The sequence below is a fragment of the Camelus ferus genome, chromosome 11, assembly GCF_009834535.1.
Source record: "Camelus ferus isolate YT-003-E chromosome 11, BCGSAC_Cfer_1.0, whole genome shotgun sequence".
Lineage (NCBI taxonomy): Eukaryota > Metazoa > Chordata > Mammalia > Artiodactyla > Camelidae > Camelus > Camelus ferus.
The window spans coordinates 24877853-24903987 of record NC_045706.1 but is presented as its reverse complement, the minus strand read 5'-3'; the positions used below and the strand labels follow the sequence as shown (position 1 = coordinate 24903987).

The 26135-nt window shown below is 33.6% G+C and overlaps 1 protein-coding gene and 1 non-coding gene across 9 annotated transcripts in view; both read left to right on the top strand.

Annotated features, from left to right (window-relative positions):
* BTRC (beta-transducin repeat containing E3 ubiquitin protein ligase) overlaps positions 1 to 26135 on the top strand; it is a 154422-nt gene that overhangs the window by 64930 nt on the left and 63357 nt on the right. For 5 of the 8 annotated variants that reach the window (XM_032491064.1, XM_032491060.1, XM_032491059.1 and 2 more), the window contains one exon: positions 13124 to 13201. The exons of the other annotated variants lie outside the window; for them this stretch is intronic. In XM_032491064.1, the coding sequence (XP_032346955.1) occupies positions 13124 to 13201 (78 nt within the window). The remainder of the gene's footprint in view (positions 1 to 13123; positions 13202 to 26135) is intronic. 8 annotated transcript variants of the gene reach the window in all.
* TRNAS-AGA lies at positions 23358 to 23429 on the top strand. The gene has a single exon. It is a non-coding gene; the product is annotated as a tRNA-Ser (tRNA).

Below are 26135 nucleotides of genomic sequence, written 5' to 3'. Positions count from 1 at the left end.
AAGCAGAATAGAAGTTAACCATTCTCTAGTGTTCCATAATTTAAAACCATAGGCTTAAGAGAAATAATTTTGTTAGAATAACACACAAGCATATCCTTTAAGTAGAAACCATTTGCATTGTTACAAGAAAAATCATCTTCTATTGGAGAAAAAGAAAAATCTTTTAAAATTTGTACTTAGACATCAAGGAACATTGTTAAAAACAAAAACAACAATAAATCTACAAGGTTGTTTGTCCCTAGGGTAGTAAAATTAGCCATCTTCCCAAATAAATTATCAAAATGCCATGGTAGAACTCCAGGTTTAATTTGTTTTGGTTTTATTTTGTTGTTTGGTAATATTAATAGATGAAAAATTGAAGATATAAATAGGCGTTTATAACCTCTGACCCTTCAGAAATAGAAGCCTTCTCACTTAAATTTTAAATCCTTTAGGCCAATACTACCTTGGTGTCTGGCTACTTTAGAGACCTATGAGAATGTAGTCAATGTGAATTATATTAGCTGTTTTCTGTTTAAAAACTTATTTTCCCTCATTTTTTTTTAAATTTTAATTTCTGTAGTGGAGATGAGTAGAAAATGAGAAAGGAGAATTTACAGTAAAAGCAAAAGTTAGAGCTTTAACTCAAGTATCCTGCATAAGGAGTATAGTTAATCTCCTTGGCATTTTAAGAAAAAAGCAGGGGCTATAAAAGCAAAGTATGACATTTGATTTCTTATTGGTAAGTTGCTATTCTTTAAGGCATATCCTTCAAGACCTATGCTGGACCATGTTGTTAACCCTTGGGAACCAAAAATCTATATAAGTCAATGAGTGGGGATGGTATTTGTAATTTTAAAGTCCTGAAAATTCTTTAGGACTTTATATAATTAGTGGGAAAGTCCAAAGGATAGTAAGCCCACAGAATAATAACTTCTTAATAATAATAAGGGAAAAAGAGAGTGATTAAATAAGGGACAGTTCACAATAGAAATATATACCTAAACACAAATCCTAACCTAGCCCAATCTGGTTTCCAGAAATTTACTTATTTACTTGGAATGGTTTTATTTTCATTCCAAAATGGATAGACATTTGGGGATATTACAATTTATCAACTTTAAAGTTGATATGTATTTCACAGGGTTGTCGAATTGTAATAAAATGGGAACACCAAAGCAGGGAAGATATCCAAGGTGATGAAAGTCATTTAGCAGAAAAAAAAAAAAATCAGGAACAGAGATGACAGAATGGATTTTGGCATACATCCGGAGGGTTCTGTACTTCTCAACCCCATTCTGAGAAATCAAAAAGATCTAAAGAATGCAGATGTCTTTGAGTTACAAAAATAACCAGATGTCCTTATTAGTAGAAGCAAATGTTTGCCTCTTAATTCACACAAAGCTATATGCAGAGGATCTCTGGCTGAAATATTGTGTAAGTATGGCAGCAAAGAAAATTGTGGCATGAAAGGATCTGTCCTAAACACATAATCATAAAGGTAGTATCTTGAAAAGGAAAATAAAAATTCTTTTAGATTCATGTAGACTTAAAGGTAAGAGGTAAATTAAACTATTTATACTTTTGTTCACCATAGTAGGTGAGATTAGTTTTAAAATTATGTATGTCCTTTTATCCCAAATCCCCTTGGTAAATTTTTATTCATTTTACTGTGGCTGTTTAGCTACTTTGTACATTTTTATTGTATTTTTAAAAAATTTTCATTGTAGTTTGAACAGTGAAAACATATGCATGAAACCCTTTTCTTCCTGAATGAATGATAGTCATCTGGGTTCTGTTAAGAAAAAAAAAAACAACCAACAGTAGTATACAAATGCCCCCTTTGTAAGTCTATTGAGATTTTTTAAATATTTGGCTATATTGTTATAAATAGATGTAGTGTGGTTACTGCATTGAGATGTTAAGCAGAATAAAATATTAAAAAAATCATACTTGGAAGGGCAAGGTATGAATTTTTTTGTTCGTGTTTTTAAATCGCCTTTAGAGTCAAAATCTGATGTGGAGCATATTAACATGATTATAAATTCTTTTATATAGTACTCATAGTCATAGCTAAGTTGATGTTCAAACCTTTGATTAAAAAAATGTGACAAGGAGTGTATATATGTCCATGAATAACTGAAAAATTGTGCTGAACACTGGAATTTGACATAACATTGTAAAATGATTATAAATCAATAAAAAATGTTAAAAAAAAAAAAAAAGAAGTCACAAAGCTGGATGTGTTCAGACGCTGTGTAGTATCTCTCCTGTTCACAAAACAAAGAACTATTTTAGCTTTTTTTTCTCTTCCCCTTATTTATAGATAGAATTCTATCCTCCTATACTAGCTATACTTTTAATGTTGAAATATTAAAATGCTGTATTATGGTATATTCTGTAATCGAAAGTTAACAAAAGCGATACTACTCCTTCATGTCCTTGCCTTGTCACTCTCTGATACAGCTCGTCTCTTCCATCCTTCTTATCAGAGTATCTCAGTGCTTAGTTGAGCTTGTTTATCTTAAAAGAGCAGGAGGCAGGTTTTTAGGGAGTAAGCTACATGTTCCAGTGTAACAGGCACCAATGCAGTTTGACTTGAAATACATTTGATCTCTAACATTAACAGTCGATGTCACCGTAATAAGGACTACAGCTGGGCTGTTGTTCAGTTTTCTGTTATTTTAGCTTTGAAGTAACTGTTAGAACTGCTCCAAAATCTCCGTGTTTAAAATTGTATATTGGCTGTCCCTCCAGGACTTGTAAGTAAACAAGGTGATGTGTGGCCAGAAGGAACATATTTTGTTAGCTTTGTTTTAAATAAGAGCCTTTCCTATCTAAAGATGGTTTTTTGTTTGATCCCTGATAGTGTGCTACATGGTTTTGCTTGTGTAAATTTGCAGATCTTAAAACAGATTTTTGTTTGTTACTAATGTGTGTGTTCAGTAACTATTAATTATGAACTTTTAATATTTTTTATTAGATAATAAAGCATTTAGTTTTCTCATGAAGCTTAACTTCAAATATCCTGCACAGTTTCCTCAAGTACCGTCGTTTGTATAGCAGTTGTTGAAAATGGGCAAGCAAGAATTTAAGGGGTATGTTTGTTAGACTTAAATATTAGTTTTATTTTAAAATATTCAGTTATTGGTAATTTCTGTGTCAGAAATAGTTTCACAGTTGGAATCAGGTAGTAGCATTTGAAGAACAGAAAATAAAATTTGTAAAATCGGGTTGTTTTCTTCCTTTCAAAGAGTACCTCTTATTGTAATACTGGTAGAATGGCAGTTTATTGTAGTAGTGGTAGAATGGCAGCAGTTTTACTCCTTCCTTTCCTACTTCCTCTATTTGTTTTCAAGAGCCTAGTTTGTTTTCCTATTCTCATTCCTCTCTGATAAGATACAACACTGCTAGGCCACCCAGCACTTTCTTTGAATTTAACCTAAAATCCATACATCAGCCAGCAAAAGCATAATTGGTTGAAAGGCAGACATCTATCTGGGGAGTTCTTCTAAATACTGAATGTGTCATGGGCTTTGACATGACGTATATGTAATATCTGAGTACAGAAAGCACTTTCTGCGTTAGCTGTAGGTGTTAAAGTGGTAGTGTGTTTTAAGAATGTGTGCTGTGCAAATTCTGGCTTGTGAGGTAATGACAAGTGTTTGCCTGCATAGACAATATATTTTTCCCCCCCGAGGTCCCCACACACCTAGTTTCCCTCAAGCTCATCATCTCTGTCAGGTTAATCAATAGGCACCGTATGGCAGAGGGTCAGTAATCAGTGTCATCGTGCCTTTAAATCGTGTTGAAAATTTGCTTAAAGCCTGGGCCAATTAACATCGAGATGATGAATGGATGGGAAGATGGGAAGAGCCTGACGCTCAGGGGCTTTGTGAGGAGGAGATGCTCAGCTGTTGAGCAGCAGACACCAGCGAATAAAATCAGCCATTCATGTGAGCTCAGTCCACCCACTCTTAATGATAATGTCAATCTAGCAAAATATATACACATTGGAGTTGTCATGAGTTCATAAATCAAAGGAGTTTGTCAAAGGCATTCAGATTAACGAGGCAGCAGCAATAACAAGTCAAATTTGCATAGAGAATTGCTCGAATCTCAGTAAATTATGATCCTGTTTTTCATTTGATTATTTGCTAATGTCTCAAGAGGGAGAATGATTATATTAGCATGCAAAATCTACTCCAGAAGTAGAAATCTGAGGTATAGAAGACCAGCACACTATGACAATTAATCAGTTTCTGCATACTAGCATAAATGCACAAGGCCCAGAAATGAACTTCTTTTTTATTATTATTTCTCCTTGCTACTGATCCAAATGGTTCAGCTTGACAGAGACTTTATATTGCTTTAACAGTGTTCTGAATTGTGCCTGCAGGCAAGACATAGTTATGCAGCTATAACCAACCTATCCATCTGCCAACCAGATTGGAATTCTCCTATCCAAGGCTTCCATTAACCCCCACTGACAGCTCCAAACAGGATTAAGAATTTGGAAGCATAAAAATTACTTGTTCTTTGCAAATATACACAATCCCTTTGCATTTTGAGAAAGGCTGCATCTGTAAGTGTTTTATAATTAGTGTCGTACAGTGTAGCAGAGGGAACATCCTACTTGGTGTTTTTTTTTTTTTTTTTTTTTTTTTGGACTTCTGTCATAGGGAGTAAGGCAGTACTAATGGAAGTCCTGTATGTTTGTTTTTCCCAGAGAGTGCTTTCCATTTTATCTGGTTTCTAGCACTTGCTTGGATTGGTGTATTACTAGAAAATATCACTTCTTGAAAGCTTTAACTGGTAGATCTTATTGAAGTTTAGCAGTATAGGGAGGCTTTGATGTGGTTGTGGTTTAATAGAATATGTCAAATGATAAACGTGCTGGAGAAGCAATGTACATGAAAACATGCCAGAGAATATTGCCTTATGAGGACACTTGAGGTCCTCCCTGAAACTGGTCCTTGAATAGGATTCTTCAATCAGCTTCTGAACTTAAATGACCTAAGTTTTCTCCACTGTGTCCTAGAAAGATGAATTAAAATTTGTTTAAACACACACACATATACACTCACTCACATAGTGTTTTATTTGTCACCTTTGATTGAAGAGTTTGAATGATTTTTATCCATGTAGCTAAATCACCTTTTAACCTGTAGAAGAGTAATTTTTCCCATTTTTTAAAATTGAAAATTGTGTGATTGTGTGTATTTGGAGGCTATAATTAGCTCTAAGTGATATAATAAGTTAATGAGAAAAATATGAATCCAGTTACTAATGTACCAGTCAAGCCCACCATACGATATTTGCTACTAGCTATAGGAATAGGTCTCAAGATTTTTCCCTTTACATGGCTTGTCATTTTACATGATGATGAACAAATGACTTAAAATCAAGAGTTTTAATTCACCGCAGTTTACCTGCTTTGATAAAATAATATAATTTTCCTGATTACAGTGTCTTTTGAATTCTCCCACTGAAGAATGTGGCATAGGTGGAAAATGTGACTTTTAGTTTTGGAGCTGGTTATTTTATTTGTAACAGATCTCTATTCAGATAGACTCAGGCTCTGTTGCACCATCCAACCTTGAGCAAGATGCTTACTCAAAGATTATTATAAGTCATTATGAGTGGCTTGACTTTTCATCACTGTGTAAATTAGTTTAGTTTTTCATTTGATTATATAATCAACTCTTAATTATCCATGTCATCAGGAGTTGTGTGTTCGAATAGATAACTGAAAACAGTAAATAAGCCACTTATGAGATCGTGGAGAATATTGCCCAATCCATAAACCTGCTGTGTGCTACCACCAAAACCTCTCTACTTCTTGTTTTGGATACCACAAACAAAAACTGAAAAGTTAGGAATGCTTTCCTTATCCATAGAACTTTTCTTCCTTAATAAAGGGTTGACAAATTTTATCTGTAAAGGACCAGACAGTAAACATTTGAGGCTTTGTGGGCCATAGGAACTCTGACTACTCATCTCTGCCATTGTGGTGTGAAAGCAGCCACAGACAAAAGGTAATGAATGAGGGTGGTTAAGTTTCAATAGAACTTTATTTGCAGAATCTATAGAACAGGAGCTTGCAAACTCTTCCTGTAAATTATCATGCTGGCATTAATGTAGTGGTATGGTAGGACTGTAGTTGGGCTATCACTTTGAAGTTCTCTGCTATGAAAACCATTTTAAAGCTAGCTAGATAGTGTGAGGTAGGGTTTCAAATATTTATTAAGCCCTTATTATCTATCTCTATATTAGCTAATGTGTTGGGAGGTAGAGGGAGCCCCAAAGTCTGCCCAGTAAGCTTTCAATCTTATTGGATAGTTGAGAGTAACATGCAAACATTTATCTATTTAAGTGCCAAATTGTGTGGACCAAAGAAAAGTGTTAAGGAATTTCCAGTAGAAGAAAATGGAGTAGTTGTATGGTTTCTTAGAGAAGATGATACTTGAAACTTCTTTTAAGAGTGGGTAGGACTTGAATAGATTAAATAATTTTCTTGTGTTTATAATTGTTGAGGGAGCTAGACTAGATCCCTTCTAGCCTGAAAATTTCAAGATCAAATCACAAATTTATGAAACTGTGGAGGGACTTGCATAACCAAGGCAGAGAATGTTTGTTGAGGGAAATAACTTGATATAATATAGTGGAAAATTCTGGAAAGTCTTGAAAACCAGGCCTAGAACTTCATATTTGATTTCATAAAAACTAAAGCCACTAAAAGTTTTTGAGAAAAAAGACCACCAGGATAGTAGTGGTATTTAGAAAGATTAACCTGGCAATAGTATTAGATCTAACAGACATTTTAAAACATGTTATACTCGCAAGCTTTGTGCTGAGCCACTGGAAAATGAAGATGAAAAAAAACTGGCCCTGCCCTGAAGAAGCTTACAGTGCAAGGTGATGGTGGGAAGCATATTCATACAGAGATGTAATATAGAGAGCTATAAGTAAATTCTAAAATAGAAATAAAGTGCTAATTCAGAGTAATTAATTCCAGCTAGGGGTAGGTAGGATAGGAGTAGGGGGAGGAAGGGATAATACCTTCTTAGAGAAGGTATCATTATAGTTAACTCTTGAATCAGTATTCTAGTACATGAAGAGATTGGGGAAGAAGGCTATTGCACATTGAAGGAATAGACTTAGCAAAAGCACAGGGGTGAGAGTGCTTTTCTTATTTTGGAGAATGATAAGTAATGTGTAGATGGTGGAAGAGACTTCTTTTTTTTTTTTTTTTTTTAAGCAAGGGAGTGATCTCTTTTTAGAACAGTGATTCTGACATTAGTGTATAAAATGGAGGCAGATGTTGATTTAGGCAAGGATGCCAGACGGCTATCTCAATAGTAATCACACTGGTAAGAGGTGGTCTAGACTACAGTAAAATGCAAAACTAGAGTTAGATCTATTAAAATAGATAATTCAAAGGAAAAACTGATGACCTGAAATTGGCTAGATACATTCAAAGAAAAAAAGGGAGAAGGGATGTGTAAAAATTGACTCTGAAGATTTAAGTCTGGGGTAGAAAGAAAAGTTGGAAGGGAAAGAGCTAGCCTAGAATGGTTGAGAATAGTAAAGTGTGCTTTAAATTTGGATATGATGATTTTGAGACAGTTTATTTATGTTTATCATCTGAATACTTTTTTTAAAAAAATGTGATTCTTTTTCTTTTTTATTCATTCCCAGGTTACTTCTGGAAATATTTTATCCAAGATACATCCCTGAGATCTAATGCATGAGGTTTAGCAGTATTTCACTTTACAGACTTTTCCCTACCCAGACTTCTGTTACCATGTCTTCAGGTGTTACAACTCTTAATGCTTCCAGTTTGAAGTTAATTTCGAAGTTATCAGTGAGGCTTTTATTCTGCCTATTTTAATTCTAAGCTAGTAAGTGCTGGGTTAAGAGATAAATATTCAAGTTAATATAAAAGAAAGTTATATAGTATCTTTTTCAGAAATATTTTAACATAATGCTAATATTCATTTAATATTGTTATTCCAAGACTATAAATGCATCCTGCAAATGATTTACTATAATGAAACATTCCATCTTAGTGTTGCGAATGAGTTGTTCAAAGCGGTCAGGTTTTTCTAAATGACTCAGGGTTAAGTGGTAGAATATAACTTTTATTTATATTTGATGGAATTTTTCCCCTCAATTTATTTTTCACTTATCTGACTTCTGTTTTTCCATTTCTTAACATATTTTCTTTTAGGTTTCATCTATTTTGTTAATTTTTATTTTGACGTAATTTCAGACTTACAGAAAAGTTGAAAGAATAGTACAAAGAATCCTCTTATACTCTTAACATGAATTCTCCATATGTTAACATGTTTGCTTTATCTCTTGCTTATACATTTATATATTTACTAACATCCATTTACTTTTTATTTTTTTCTGAGCTGTTTGGAGTTAGTTACAGAATAATGTCCTTCTATTCCTAAATGTTTTGTTCTGTGTTTCCTAAGTACAAGTTGTCAAAGTCAGGAAATTGAATGTATAAATAAACTTTGGTATATACATACGGTGATACTACCTGACAATGAAAAGGAAAGAATTGCTGATATATGCAACAACACGAATGATTCTCAAATGTATTACGTTAGGTGAAAAAAGACAGACTTAAAAAATTACATACTGTATGATTCACTTTATGACATTTTAGAAAAGACAATTACTGAGACAAAAAATAAATCAAGAATCACTGGGGAAAGCAGTTGACTATAAAGGCTAATTTAGGGTGTGATGGAACTGCATTACATCATGATTTTGGTGGTGGTTACATAGTTGTATGCTTTTGTCAGAATTAAACTACACACCAAAAAAGAATGAATTTTTTCCATGTGTAAATTTTAAAAGTGGGGAAACAACTAGGAAATTAACATTGATACAATGTTATTAGTTCATCTATAGACCTTATTCAAAATTTTCTAGTTTTTCCAATAATGTCCTTTATACAAATATTATATCATAATACCCACTGAATTGTTGTTACCCATCAAAAATAGATAAAGTAGAGGGTCAGGAGGAAAAAAATTATGGATATGGGCTAGATAGTTATTACTCATCCTATTTCTCTTAGGCTCAGATCACTATTTTTCCCTATTCAGTATAGGAGAGTTTACCATCATTTTTCTTTTCAGTACTCCCATCCCATAACCTCAGATCACAAGTTGCATTGTTATGTCTCTTTAGTTTTCTTTAACCTGAAACAGTTCCTTAGTCTTTATATTTCATGACCTTGACATTTTTTTTGTTAAGTACAGGCTAGTAATTTTGTAAGATGTTCCTTATTTTGGGTTAGTCTGTTGTTTTCTCACAATCACATTGAGGTTGTGTGTTTTTGGCAAGGTTACCTTGAAAGTAATAATGTGTTCTCAGTACATCATATCAAAAGGTGCATAATGTTAAGGTGGTGTCTACTGGATCTCTCCACTGTGAGGCTACTGTTTTTTTCTTTTGTAATTATTATGCATCTTTTGGAGAAATATTTTTGAAATTACATAACCATCCTGTTATTTGTCATCTGCTAATTTGTGAGATGAGTTTTACTTGCATCAATTAGTTACCCTTAAATAGAATTTATTGGATGTAATCTAGCTTGATGACCCAGGGCAATTGTGAACATTGCTTATTGGGATGTATCATAGATACAGACACAAGGAATAACTGCTACTGGCTGATGTTGGAGGGCATGCAGGCTTTGAGAACCACTGAGGTGACTACGTAGGTATACATGCTGTATCATCTTTCTCCTCCACTCTCAAGACTCTAGAGCTATTCCATTGTCTCTCATTCACTGGCTTTCTGGCTCTCCTATTCACTGTTAGGAGGGACCTTACTCCTTGCTCCTTATTATATCATGACTGTTTAATATCCCTACTTATATTTTTATGCAACAACAAGAGTTGAATTTTTTGGAATTGCTTTGGTTTCCCATGGTGGATGGTCCAGAGTAAAAAATGTTGCGTTACTCTTTCTAAAAAAAGAACTAGCTCTAACAATGTTTTTCTCTTTTTCTTGCTTAAGAGTTACTTTTTTGTTTTAAAACAACACAATATATACTGTATCTGTCCTTTGTCCCAATGGGGTGGAGAAGGGAAAGGAGCTCCTTTACAGCTAGCTCTATGTTCTGCTTTCAGGTAGTAATTGTCCTTTAGCTCCTTTCATCTTTTAATACCTTAGACATTCTTGTAATATCCACTCAGTAGTTTACCATCTAAATCAGATAAAATAGAGGGTCAGGAGGAAGAAAATTGTGGATATGGTCTAGATAGCTGCTACTTATCCTGTCAGATCACTATTTTTTACTATGTTATTTAGTATATAAAGAATTTGCCATCAATTTTGTTTCATCCCAAGCACCTATAGAGTAAAAATGTGATTTATAATGTCTTCAATGTAATAAGCTTCCACCAAAAAGTAATTACACTTCCAAGTTTATTATGATTTTTAAACAAAACTTAATTAATTTTGAAATATAGGACCTTACATTGAATTAAACAGGTTTAGATGATCTGAAATGGTATTTCATTTAAAGAAGGGTGTAGAGCTCCATGGTCTGGGAAATAGTTACATGCAAATTATAAGTTTAAAATTGAGTACTGGCTTAAGTAAGTTTTTATTATATAAGACATTTAATTTTGGCATTTAAAACATTGATCTGTACTTTTTTTTAAAAGAAAAGTTAAATATAAATTGGATTTTATAGGTTCAATGTTGACTTTTCCCTTTCTTTGATTCTCTTATAATGGTGTATTTATCACTAGTTACCTTATTTGGAATGCTTTGTAGTCATTAACTCAACTATGTCTGTCCCTCATTTTTGGTAGATAGTCTGCATTCCTTTTTTTCCAAAATGGGGAGAAAAAGCAGAACTCTGAAGCTATTGAACCTCTCTCTCTTACTTAATATAGCATTTTTTCTTCTTATCTTGATTTTAAGGTCCTTTAAGTTTAAAGTGATTGTCATAAATGTAAAATATCAATTTAAACCTTGTAAGAGTTTCTGCTCAAAAGAAACACCTTAAGGTACTGTCAAGGTGACACAAGGCACACAGGTGTCAGCCACAGAGGGCCTTTTGACACTATGTACATGCTATTTATCCTTTAATATCTCTTAAGATACAGTATTTGATGTAAAGCAAAACATGTATAACTAATACTTAAGTTTAAAACACAGTTATGATCTATTAATGATTTCATACTTGTATGAAAATTTTCAGATAAACTCATGTTGGGTATAATTTCTGGATCTAAAAATAAAGTAACTCCTCAGTTATAATGTGATGAATATATGCAATGTAATGATTAAATCAACTGCAAATTCTAAAATAGTAACATTACAAATGTAGTGTGGAAACTAGAGCCCAAATAATATATATTTGGATTTTCTGTATTTTGCCTTCAGATAGTGATTTACATGTGTTGATTACCAGATTTTTTTCAATTATTTTTAATGTGATAAAATACACATAACATAAATCATCTTAACTATTTTAAAGTGTACAGTTCGGTGTTATTAAATACATTCATAATATTGTGCAACTGTCACCTTCATCCATCTCCATAACTCTTTTCATCTTGTAAAACTGAAACTCTTACCCATAAAGCAATAACTTCCTATTCCTCTTTTCTCCCAGCCTCTGGCAACTACCATTCTACTTTCTATCTCTCTGTTTTGACTACTCTTAAGTGTCTTATATAAATAGTGGAATCATACAGTATTTCTTTTTGTGACTGGCTTATTTCACCTAGCATAATGTCCTCAGGGTTCATCCATGTAGTAGTGTGTGTCAGAATTTCCTTTTTCAGGCCAAATATTACTCCGTTGTATGTATATACCACATTTTGCTTATCCATTCATCCATCACCATATACTTGGATTGTTTCCATATTTTAGCTATTGTGGATAATGCTGCTATGAACACAGATGTATAAATATCTCTTTGAGACTCTGCTTTCAGTTCTTTTGGGTATATACCCAGAAGTGGAATTTTTGGATCATTTAATTCTATTTTTAATTTTTTGAGGAACCACCATACTGTTTCACATAGCAGATGTACCATTTTACATTCCTACCAGTAGTGCACAAGAACTCAATTTCTCAGCATCCTCATCAATACCTGTTATTTTGTTTTGTTTGTTTTTGATAGTAGCCTTCCTAATGAATGTGTGGTAATATCTCCTTGTAGTTCTGCTATTCATTTCTGAAATGATTAGTGATATTGAACATCCTTTTATGTGCTTATTGGCCATTTGTATATCTTGGACAAATGTCTGTTCAAGTCCTTTGCCCATTTTTGAATTGAGTTTTTTGTTACTGAGTTTTTACAACATCTCTCTTTATTCTGGATGTTAATCCTTTATCAGATAGATGATTTGCAAATGTTTTTCTCCCATTTTGTGGGTTGCCTTTTTACTTTGTTGATATTTAGAACTCAACTCCCTTTCAGTTGGGTTGTTATTTCCCTCTCTTTAAGTATTTAAAAATCCCATTGACATTTTAGGGTCTTCTAGCTGCTGTTCGACATGATAGTGGCAAGAATGGACTCTATTCAGACCAAAAACACTGATTAAATTTTATTGCTTTGAGCTAAGTAAGTACTATGCTATTTTCAATAAAGAAAGAAAAATCTGAGAAGAGAATGAGGAGAAATAACTTTTTTTTTTTTTTGAAGGCTCTAGACTTTGAGAACTTGGACCAACCAAACATTTACTATGGTTTCAAAACTAATTATTTTAGTAAAACTAAAAGAGAAGGCAATAATCATGGTTTCAGTCATTATCATTGCAGAATAGACTGGAGCTTTCTTGTATCCAATGCCAGCCTGCATTTTGAAAGAACAATAAACTAGACTTATAATGAATATGATCTGCTGGGCAGTGCTTAAATACAGATGAAATACTTCTTCACCTAGATCCCTACATACATTTATTTATATACATGGGCATATGTTTTCCTTTATGTAAGTGTATGTCTGTATATATATAAATCTTCAAATAAAATAAATGCATAAATATACATGGTATTCTAGCTTACAGAATTAGAAATGTAATTCAGTTTACTCCCACAGAATAAAATTGAAGATAATGAGAACTGAATTAAAGCTTACTTTCTTTCACAGAATTCCTCAGAGAGAGAAGACTGTAATAATGGCGAACCCCCTAGGAAGATAATACCAGAGAAGAATTCACTTAGACAGGTATGAAATTCAGTCTTACTTAAAATAAAAAGCTACCAACAACAAAAGACAGGAACCCTCAATTTGCCATTCGTTAAGCACTGGAGTTCAAATTAAGAGTACCCTGAAGTTGGTCTGGCTATAACCATCAATTTCAATCAGTTAACATTGTTTTCCCAATCATTTAAAAATTATCCTAGGTGTACAAGTACAGACAGTCAATTGCTTATGTGTAGTGTAAACAAAACCAAAGAATAAGGTTCTTGTCAGGAAAAATAACTTGAAATGCTTCTTAGGTGCAGACAGTAGAATAGTTGACTTTAAACCTTGCTTTTCTGTTAAGATTCTTCATACATTAAAAAAAAAAAAAAAAAAATCAAAAGGGATCTACCTGTAGGGAAGTTAGCCCTTTTTAGTCTGAGCAATGTATTTGTTTGTTTTTTCTAGAAGTAAAGGCCTTTATTGATGACAACTTTAAAATAACTTTTACTCACCATGGTACCCCCACTTCCCAAAAGTAACACATTTTTCTTTGAAAGTTCAAATCTATGTTGCTCTATTTTTAAAAATAAAATGTTCAAAAAATTTGGTCAAAAAATTGGCTCTTCTCACTGCCTGTAGCAACCTCTAAATAGTCTTCCATCTCCCACTGACAACAAAAACAAGTTCTCACAGGGTTGCCAGAGAATAGGTATTTATTTTAAATATAAAATTGGATAAGATGAGCACCAGCAGTAGTAAAAACAATTTTGATTTACTTGCATTTATGGCATTATTTTAGGAAAAAGGAGATTGAATGTTTGTTGACTGCCCACCATGAACCTGATATTTATTTCACTTAAGCCTCAAGAAAACCCTATAAAGTTGCTAGATATGCTTTCCAGTTTATGGGTGAAGAAAATGGAGGCTGAAAGAGGTTCGATGACTTGTTTATTTAGCTAGTCAATAATTTGAAACGCAGATCTCAGAGTTGCCAAAGCATTTCTACTTCTGCTTTCTGACTCTGGTTTATAGACAGTGTTAATGTAGGGGGAAAGTGCTTGAAATTGTGACACAGTCATTTTTTATTTACTATATGTTAAAAATTTTTTGGATGGGCATTTTTCCTTTTTTTTTTTACAAAAATAATTGTTTAGTAAGTAGAATTGAATCAGTTACTTTAACTAGGAAGCTTTTTTAAATAGCCAGATATGATCAGGGATTGATCTTATGCAGTTACAACTTTATTTGGTGATAAACACCTGATCTATAAATCTAAATATATAGGACAATATTGAATAAGATAAATTTGGAGATGGAAACACTCTGCCCACTATACAGAAACAACTGTCAGAAAACAATGACATGACAAAAACTTTTGGCAACTTTATTTAAGCTAACAAACGAATTTTCACTCTACAAAGTTATAAATTAATTTTAATAGGCTGATCCAGATGGTCCATTTGGAAAATGGATAGGCTGATCTGTTGAAAATTAAACTAAATTTATCTCTCTCATACTTCAAACTGAAGCAAGAGAGAATCGTGCCTATTAAGTCCAGCACATACAGATGGACCAGCAGGTCACACATGGGACTAATCTGATTCATTTAAAAAATAAATGCATACATTATTGAATCATTTTCTACTTGCAAGATCTGTTGTGTGCAGTATTTGAAAGAGATTTAATGTTGTTTTTTTTCATTGCTTTTTAGCAGGTTTGCTTCATCCCCTCTGCTTTAACTATTGATTTTGGTTTATTTTTGTTTGTCCTAGTGCTCCAAAATGATTTTTCTAATCACTGTCATTCAGTGTTGAAATCCAAGCTCTGGAGATTAATTAGGTCATGAGGCTTTCCCCCTCCTTTCTTTGAAAGGGTTTTATCTCCATTCTCTTTGTGAAGAGCATGAACTCAATGTTCTTGGAAAGAGAAATGGCCTTTAGAAACTGGAAAGTAGGAGATCCTCCTGGGGCCCTCAGAGTCTTTTAGCTTCTGGGTGTTTTAACAGCCCCATGAATGCAGATTTGTAAATTTATTGCAGTGCCATCTGGTTTTTTGCTCGAACCAGATTACTGTTGGCTTGTGTCTATCTATTGTGGTGGTCACTCCCTAGGAGCTTGCCCTCTCAATCTTAGGGATGAGTGATGAATAGCAGGGGTCAATAGAAGCGGGTCACAGGGCAGCTGTCTTGGACTGCCCTGAACTTGATTACCCCACCACCAATTTTTTAAATGTAGGATGTAATATATAAGCTGTTTAAACTCCCTCTTTTCTCTAATGCATATGACAATAATGAAGTGCCATTTGCTCCCCCCCCCACTTCCCTCTTAGTCAAGTTATGCAGATAGAAAGATGTCAAAGCTGCCTTTTGCCTAGTGTTGATGTAAGTAGGATTTGCATCATGTACGCTAATCCCTTGACTTGAGATTCTTTTGCAATTTTGCAGACTATTTCCTTTTTTTTTTTTTTTAATTGAAGTACAGTCAGTTTACAATGTTGTGTCAATTTCTGGTGTACAGCATGTTTCAGTCACACATATACATACATATATTCATTTTCACATTATTTTTCATTTTATGTTGAATATAGTTCCCTGTGCTATACAGAAGAAACTTGTTTTTATATATTTTATATATAGTAGTCAGTATCTGCAAATCTCAAACTCCCAATTTATCCCTTCCCCCTCAGTAACCATAAGTTTATTTTCTATGTCTATGAGTCTGTTCCTGTTTTTTTGCAGACTATTTCTAATGGGGTTTTAGGAACTCTTTCAGCATTGATTTTAAAATGCTAAGTTCTAATAAGTTTAGTATTGTTTTAAACTAATTTTAGAGTTTACATGTAATATTCTAAAGTACAGTTTTACCATTATCGGCAGGCTATGACCATTGCATATTAACTTGGAGTTATTTATCTGGAGGAGCTGAAAGAAAGATTGTCACTACAGTCCTTACAGACATTAAAAGGGTAAAAAGGGAATATTATAACTTTAAACCAAAAATTTGGCAACTTAGATGAAATGGACAAATTCCTTGAAAAACACAACTTACTGAAACCAAAACAAGGTGAAACAAAATTTGAAAAGCCCTACGTCTGTTAAAAAAAAATTGAATTGTTAAAAAGCCCAAATGGATTCCTGGTGAATTCTACCAAACATTTAAGGAATAAACAACACCAAAATAGAAAACAGAGAAGGAAAAAACACTCCCTGACTTGAATTACGAGTTTACCTTAATCATAATTCCAAAACTTAACAAAGACATTAGAAGGAAAAGAATATATGGAAGGAGAAAGTCAGGAGACATTACTCCCCATATCACCAAGTCATTTTGTATACCTGCTTTTCCATTTCATTTCCAATTTCAGAAGACAGGAGAGTGTGGGGAGGTAGTGGGGGACATTCAGTGTATTCTTTGAATTTTCTAAGTTTCTGAATAATCTTCTGACCAGCTGATATCAAGAGTAAACTTTTTTTTGAAGGATGTACAAAGTAGCTACAATTTTCTTTTTAGTTTTATTCCTAAAATGCAAAGCCAAGGAAACCATAACTGTTTTCATAGCTTTAATTCATATCTGCAAACAAGGGCAAAGGCCTGGGAGGATACATGAAAGTACTCATTACTTTTTGAAAACGTAGCCTTACAACATGCAACTCCTTCTTTGCTTCACATTGGTGCTAATAGGATCTGTCAGCCTTGCCTTTCTCTGTAATTGAGTAAATTGTGACCTCAGTCTAATCCTTCCCCATCCCCCATTCCCTTTGTGTATGTGTCCACTTACCATCCTGAGAACGTGGGCAGTGATAAATAAAGCATTGAGTAGAACTCTCTCAACTCTTTGAAAGCAGCATGATGCCAGCCCTCTAGTTATATTTCTTTAAGTGTTTACGTTTTTCTGTATTCTTTCTCTTGTGTAGCTGGAACCCTGGGGATGCAAAGCCATGAGAGAGGCCAAGAAGCTAACAAAGTAGCTGTCTCCCTTGTTAGCTTGTTCTTTTATTCTTTAAAAACAAGATAAAAACCATCTGGCTCAGGGCATTACATTTTCCTCCCCCATGCACCTCTATAGATGGAGACTTCACCTGCAGTGAGGGTTTACATTGATTAGGGAGGGAGCAGTAATTCAAGCTTCCATCCTCTTCAAGGATACTTTGCAGTCTTTAAAGGTGCTGACCCACTGAGTTAAACTGTCAAGGGAGGATAAAAAAGTATCTTCATCCCAGGAGGTAACAGCTGCCAGGTTTTCAACACCTTGCATGCTGCTGGAAAAATGTCACAATTGTCAGCTGAAAGAAAAATGACTCCGTTGTCATCTTCTGTTAATGACTGGGCCTTATAAAAGGAACTACATACATAAGCCATTTAGGAGTAAGTAGCTGTTTTCCTTTCCTACCACCTCCCCCCACCCACACCCAAATTCCTGTGTTGTTCTAAACATTACCTTGGAGTAGATGCACACAAAACAGCAGTGAAGAACTTAAAATTAAAACAACCCAATATAAACATGGAAGTCTGATTGGCATAGCTCCTTTGTACAGCTGGATGAGTAGGAGGAAAAAGCACATCACTGACACAGAAAATGACATTATCATGTGTATTAACAAAACAGCAACAACAAGTCATTCATAAGTCAGTGAACTGAGAGAAAACATACTGTATTTCTGCTCTTTGGAGGACAATTTGTTTTCAGGCAGCATCTAGATGGGTAAATACCACGACATTTATTTTTTCAAGAGACAGTTCTTTTCTTTAAAAAAAGCAAAAACCAAAAAACCCCTCACTGAATTTACTTCCTTTAATAGCTCTGTAATATTTGTATATGATAGCATTACCTTCTTTCTGATTTGATTAATGAGGGAAAAGGGTTTAATGAAGTCCCTGATATCAGGCAGGAAGGTTTTTTTCCCTATTTGTTTTAGGTTAGTCATTTTAATTGTATTGAGTAATTAGAAGGTACACACAGCCAAGGGAGCTTTGTTCTGATAATTGCTCAAGAAGACCCGTTCCCTATCTGCGGTTGGTTTGTGTTAAGACATTCCTCCCCCTAGTGGCAATACTAAGCACTTTGACTTGGCAGTAGGCAAGGTGTAATTGCAATATGACAAACTATGCTTAAGGGACTATCTTGTAAATACTGTAGTTTGGGGTTTGGCATTATTTCATTATATATGTGTGGGTTTTTTTCCCCCTATGAAACTTCCTACCTCCTTTTTTCCCTCTGAAGTGCTTTGGGCTTTGTATGGAAAAAAAAATTGCCTGAGATGTTTATTAAAAAAAAAAAAATCACAGTGCATCCTGGGTAATGTTTTGCAGCTTGACTTAATTTTAGTCATTTGTTTTAATTACCTATTTATAAAAATGCTTTTGCATTTGTAGACATTATTTAATACTTTGGAAAAAGCACCTCATTTGAAATAAATAAATAAATTGTACTTATTTTAAATAGTCCGTGTAAAAGACCTTAAAGGTAATTAATGTAGGTCTCTTAAGTAAGACAAAAGTGATCTTTCCAAGTCTGATGAAGTGATTTGTTTATTTAACTTCCTACTTCGGTGGAATCCTTCAGAGTCTAATAACTTTTTTAAAAACATGGTTTGGCAATTTGTGTCTAGCTGCAAAAACCCTTCTTCAGAAAGAAGCAATTTAATAACCAGCTTTCTTAAAATTACTTTGAGGAAGGAAAACTATATAGGGGGTTGGTGTTTTGTTTTATTTTTATTTCAGTGTAATCATTCTTTGATAAATTGTGTAATCACTGACTTAGTAGAAAAAATATTATTGAACTCCTGGGTTACAATGACCATAAAAAGTATATTTTCATATAGAGACTTGAGATATTGTGAATAAATTATAAAGGAAACAGCTTATATGCTGGTCAAAGTCCATATGGGCACAATTTGTTTTGTGTTCAGTGCTTAATCTGGATATACCATTAAAAAAAGACATTTTTTAAAAGGGCTATGGTACCCAGTTGTATGAGTCCTTAAAAAATCTGCCCTAAGAGCAACATGGAATGAGATCAGATACAGCTTTGCATCTATTGAATGAGATTCGGTAGCAACAGTGTGGCATTTTTAAAGCCCAGTTCCAACTTCCCTAGATGTGGCTTTGTAGTTTGCTTTTTCTATCCTGTGTTCTTGCTGGCGATCTGATTTGATGTTACCATATATCTGAAAGTCCCTGTATCCCCCTCCCATCCCCCAATCACTAGCCATTGTCATTATACTATATCTTGTTTTGCTATAGGGCTGCTGAACAGATTTCTTAAGCAGCTTTTTGCAAGGTTAAAAGAATGCAGCCTGGTAACAAGTTTGTGTCATTTTAAATATATACCTTCTAGTAAATAAGGAGAAGTCTGGCAATCAATCCCTTTTAGTGTGTTATATGTTTCACCTGACAACTAAACCTTCTATTGATTAGCCATTACTTTGTTAGATAATCCTATGTCATTGAATCCATTGTAAAAAATTAAACTCTTTAAAATGTTTTACCCTACCAGCAGTGTGAAAATTGAAAACTTGTTCAGAATTACAGCCTACTTTCACAAAGAAGGTAGTTTTCAACAAGGCATCTTACTGGTTTATGCTTATGTGCTTTATATGCAATATAAAAACGTATTAAAATACTCCAACGCAAAACTCTCTGCCTCTAGTTCAGCACTGGAGCTACCTTTTCAAATGTTGCATGGGGACAGAACCTATCTTGCCTATGACTATTATACTCACTAGTTTAATGTGAGCTAGAAGGAGTCTTGTAATAGTGAAATATTGATTGTAAAATATTTAATTTTTTATTCTTTTTATTCCAGAATGATCTAAGGGCAGTGACAAGCTTTAGTTTACTAATCTAGGTAACTTCCTTGGGAGATAAATAAGAACATGTACCCGTTTTACAGATGGAATGTCTAGAAAATAAAAGCCTGTATATATAGCCTTACTCTGAAAACTCCTGCAGGTTTCCTTAATCTATCTAATGTTCCCCTGAGTATGTTATACTCATTTCTGAGAGGAAAAGGAATTTTGGAGAAAAACAAATTAGTCTTCTACCTGCCGTGACTTATTTTTCTTCAGAAAACTAGAATGACATTTTTATTAATTAACTGGACAAACCTCTAGTACTTTTATCCCCTGAAATATTAGCTGCATACTTTAATATTTTTATTGAAATAAAATTTTCATACAGTGAATTATAGAGATATTAATTGCATAAGTCAATGAATTTTTGATAAGTCTTTCCACCTGTGTAACCAACCCACCCCAATTAAGCTATAGAACATTTTCATAACCCAAGAAAGTTCCCTTGGTTGGCTTCTTCCCAGTTAGTTTCCCCGCCCACAATGAATCAAACATTGATCAGCATCTTGTCATAGATTAGTTTTGCCTTTTCTTGAATTTTATGTAATAAAATCATACATTTTGTGTGTCTCACTCAACATGTTTATGAGATTCATTTATGCTGCTGTGTTTATCAGTAGTTTATTCTTTCACAGTATATTTTATTGAATAAATATTCTACAGCTTGTTTTCCATTCTTTTGATGGACACCTGATTCCATTTTTATAAATAAAATTGATATGAATGCTCTTTTTTGAGGGGGAAGGGGAGGTTTATTTACTTGTATTTAGGTTTATTTATATTTATTTGTTTATTTCTAAGGGAGGTGCTAGAGATTGAACCCAGGACCTTGTGCATGCTAAGCATGTGCTCTACCACTTGAGCTATATACCCTCCTCCCTTCGTGGTGTGTTTTGATGAGACGTTTCTAATTTTTGAATGAAGTCCAGTCTATCAGTCCTTATCCCATGATTGTGAAGATATTCTAGGTTTTGTTTTAGAAGCTTTCTAAGTTTTAGTTTTTACCTTTAAGTCTGATCCATTTCAAATTAATTCTTACACATGCTGTGAATTGGATTTTGGGGCTCATTGTTTTCCCCATACTTTTTTATTCAGTTGTTTTGGAAATATTGAAAAGATTTTCCTTTCCTCCATTGAATTACATAGGTGCCTTTGTTAAAAATCAGTTGGCTGTTCAAATGTCTATTTCTGAACCTCATGGAAAAGAGGCTGTTTGCTGCTGGTTGCAGAGCAAAGGGTAACAGTGACGGAGGCACTAGCCAACTCCTACTTAAGTCCCTGCATGACACAGAGGAGAAGCTCAGGGTCCTCTGTCTTTTTAGAAGCATCTGTCCTTGCACCAAATACTACACTGTCTTGATTATTGTAGCTTTAATAAGTCTTGAAATCAGGTAGTATGAGTCCTCCATATTTTTATTTTTGATATTGTTTTGACTATTCTAGACACTTTGCATTTCTATATAAATTTTAGAATCAAGATAGAATTTCTATTAAAAAGAAGTCTGTGGGTGTTGATTTGGATTTTCTTTTTTGAAACTACATATCCATTTGAGTAGAATTAACCTCTTAATATTGAACCTACCAGTCTGCAAACATCGTCTATAACTCTGTCTTTTTTAGTTTTTCTAAGCAGTATTTTTAGTTTTCAATGTATATTTATTGCACATAGTTAGCTATATTCCTAAATTTTTAATGTTTTTTGTTGCTGTTGTGAATTTTTCTCATTCTCTGATTTTTTGTTGTTAGAATATACATACATAATTGGTTTTTGACTGTTGACCTTGTTTCCTGTCATTTGTGAATAGAGACCATTTTATTTCTTCTTTTCCAACCTATTTGCCTTGTTTCTTTTTCTTGCTTTATTTCAATGGCTATAGCCTCTAATACAACGTTTAATAGGTGTGGTAAGTGGACATCTTTGCCTTGTTCCCAATTGAGGGACGGTATTAAGTCTTTCACCACTAAATATGTTGTTAGTTGAAATTTTTTAGATGCCCTTTGTGGGACTGAGAAAGTTACCTTTTATTCCTAGCTTGCTGAGGTCTTTTTTTTTTTAATCATGAATGAGTGTTTACTTTTGTCAAATGCATCCTCCCTCCTATTCTGTTAATATGGAGAATTACATTAATTGACTTTATTAAGAATTTTTATGTCTGTGTTCATGAGGTATATTGGTCTGCAGTTTTCTTTCTAAAGTCTTTGTCATGTTTTGGTGTCAGGGTTATGTTGGCCTTATAGAATGAGTTGAATAGTCTTTCCTTCCTCCTCCATTTTGCAGAAGTGTTTGTATCTCATCCTGGTGTTATTTCTTCCTTAATATTTAACAGAATTCACCAGTGAAAATGTATGGGCCAGAAGTTCTCTTTGTGGGAAGATTTGTTTAAATGTTAAATTTATGTGGAATGGTTTTTAATAATTTCAGTTTCTTCAGTAGATACGGAGGTATCTAGATTTTCTGTTTCGTATCGTGTCAGTTTTGGTAATTTGTGTCTTTCAAGAAATGGTGTACTGTTTTATTCAACAGATAATCTATTAATATCTTTTATTTTAATACTCTATTCCATGTTGGGCAAATGAGAGGTCACTTATGTTGGCATCTGTGCCACTCTGACATATGTCCATCATTCCCTCAGTATTTCCAAGTTCATCTTGTGTTTTCCCTGTCCAGTTCTAAAATCAACCATTTCTCCGTGGTGCTATGGTTCCTTTTAGTGCAGAATGGTATTTAGAAGCCAAGATTTAAACATTAACTCTTATTTTACGTCTGTATTTATATATTTTGAAAACCATGAGTTCACATTGATACCTCCAGTTCCAATCCAGTACCACAGAGTTTGTTTTAAATTTCTCCCTTTTCATATTTGTAATTCTCTTTTCTAATAGTAAGAAACTTGGTTTGAGTTTTTTCCTTTCAGCACTTTAAAAATCTTGTTCCCTTGTCTTCTGGCCATCATTGTTTATGGTGAAAAGTTTAGCGTTATTTATATTGTTTTTCCTATGAATGTAGAATCCATTTTTAATTTGGCTGCTTTTATAGTTTTGTCTTTGTTGTTGATTTTCAGCAGTTTTGACTGTTGGGCCTAGGTCTTGTTTGTTTGTTTTTTGTATTTAATCTCCCTGAAATTCACTAATCTTAGATCAATAAGCCAGTGGTTGTCACCAAATTTGAGAAATATTTGATCACTATTTTTATAACTTTTTGTGCCCCATTTTCACCTCTCTTCTGGGTCTTCGGTTACACGTACATTAGATCATTGAAAGTTGTCCCATGGACGACTGAGACTCTGTTCAGTTTTTTCTTTTACTTTATCTATTCTTCAAATAATTTCAGTTGATCTGAGGGGGGAGGGTATAGCTCAGTGGTAGAGTGTGTGCCTAGAACGTACAACGTCCTGGGTTCAATCCCCAGTACTTTCACTAAAAATAAATAAATAAAAACCTAATTACTGCCCCCCCAAAAGAAAAATAAAACAAAATCAATTGATCTGTCAATTTTAAGTTCATCGGTCATTTCTTATACTATGTCCAATCTGCTTTTAAGCCCATTCAGTACATTTTAAATTTCAGGTAATATAGTTTTCCATTCTAGAGCTTATGTTTTGTTCATTTTAGTTTTTTATTTAATTGTAAAAATTTCAATCTGGTTACTCATTGTGATCATATCATTAAGTTGTTGGACATATTTATTATAACTTCCATAGAGCCTTTATGTACTGATTCCCACAACTAGATCATCTCAGGGTCATTTTCTGTTGGTTTCTTTTTCTCTTGACTATGGGTCCCATTTATTGGCTTCTCATGTCTAGTATGTTTTGATTATATAATGGACATTATAAACAATACATCATGGAAACTCTGGTTTCTTTTATCTTTCTCTAATTAACTTTCTGACTTTACAAAGTCTTGGTTTTATGTTTGTTAGGGCAGGTGTTTTGGTATTGCCTCTAGTCCTGAGGCACATCTCTTAGTTCTAAGACTTAATCTTTAGTCTAAATGCAGGGTCTTTCTAAGTTTTCATTGAGAAGTTTGAGATGCTTAAGTCCCTCTAACTTAGTAGAAATCAAATTGTAAACCCTGTCTCCCCTCATGGGCAGTCACTGGAATCTCTGCTCAGATCTTTCAGTCTTCTAGCTATTACTTTCCATTGGAATTTTTGGAGTCTCCCATTCATGTAAGTAGTTTGAGGGTTAGCCACGGTTTTGAGGGAAATAATATGCATGTTTGGATGCTTCCTCCCTGCTCCATGGCTTTCTATTTTCTATTTCTTTTCTCAATTTCCTTCCACTATAGCAGCACTGAGCTCCATCATTTTATATCTCAAGCCAATAGACTATGGCTTTCTAATTGAATTTTATTCACCCTGCACGAAGTAGACTGGTGAGTACCCTGAGGGAAAAAGCATATAAACATGGATCTCACTCAGTGTAATTCTCCTCTTTCAAAATCAGTCCACTTCTCCCCCCAATTTCTGCCTACTTTTGGTCAATCTCTGCTGCCTTTATTATTGTAAAATTTTTTTTCTGTGGTTTATAATTTTTATCTGAGAAGGGTTAATCCAATGTAAACATCTCTGCCATTATTGGAACCAGAACTCTTTGGCTTAAAGTTTTATTTTATTCAGTATATACCAATTGCTTCATAAATGTCTTAAAAACACAGTAAGTTTTATTTTTTAAAAATTGTTTTGTCTGTACATGAATAGTAAACATTTGTGGTGTCAGTAGTTGCAAAAGGAGCACTGAACCCTGAGCCCAGAATATACCTGTACCAATAGTCTCTGTACACAATGTCAAATGATCCAGTTTATTCTTTTAAAATACATGTTTTTTTTGAAAAAAATAAAAATAAAAAATATGTTTTGAAATAATTTCAACTTTAAACAATTATATGGATACATTTTTTAAAGTTTAACTTGTTTAAGTGATAAAACAATTTTGTTATTTTTCCCCCATTTTCTCAAATTTTATTTTTATCTGTCTACTTTTTCCAGAGATTGATAATTTACCAAAAATGAATTATTTAAAATGCTTATGCATCCATTGCTGATATAAATAAATACATACATGAATATATAAATAAATAGGGGGAGAAATCATAGCTCTTCCTTACAAAATTCCAATCAATAAATATAGAAGGAAAGAGAAATTTAAAAATCATCATTAGAACACTACAGAAAAATTACCATAGGCAAGATCCACCAACAGATGCTGAAATAAGCAGACAAAAGTTGAAGCAGAAACAGATTATTTGTATAGACATAAATTATTTTCCCCAATATATTCAGTATTTCCTAAAGGAAAAATAATAAGCTTATAATGGAGAATTTTGGCAGACACAGCTGTAGGCAAGTGATCAAGGTTAACAACACCAGAAATAACAACGTATACCTCCTGTCTTGATACATTGAGAAGGGCACATCACCTCTGTGGTATCCTTCCCAATAATGTATAATCTCAGTCTGATCATGAAAAAACACGAGACAAACCCAAATCGAGGAACAGTCTATAGATTAATCAGTACTCTTCAGAAGTCAAAATCATGAAAGACAAGCAAAGACTGAGGAATTGTCACAGATTAGAGGAAACTAAGGATACATGACAACTAAACGCAACGTGGGATCTTGGATTAGATCCTGAACAAAAAAAGGATGTTAGTGGGAAACGTGGTGAAACTTAAATAAGTTCTTAACTTTATATTGTACCAAGTTAATTCCTTAGTTTTGATAAATGTTCTCTGATTGTTGTTGTTGTTTAATACACTTTATTCTTTTAGAGCAGTTTCAGGTTCACAACAGAATTGAGCAGAATTCTCTGGTTTAAGACATCAACATAAAGGGTAGCTGGGGAAGGGTATATAGGAACTCATATCAATTTTTGCAACTATTCTGTAAATCTATAGAATTTTAAAAAATAGTTCCATTACTGTTATAAGAGATCGCCTGTGTCTTAAGATTTTTCTCTTTAATTTCAACATGCATATTTATACTATAAGTTCTCAAGAGTGTCTGTAGACCAGCAGCACCAACATCAACGGGGAACTTGTTAAAAATGCAAATTCTCAGAAGCTCTGGGGATGAGACTTAGCAGTCTGTGTTTTAATAAGCCCTCTACTTGATTCTGATGT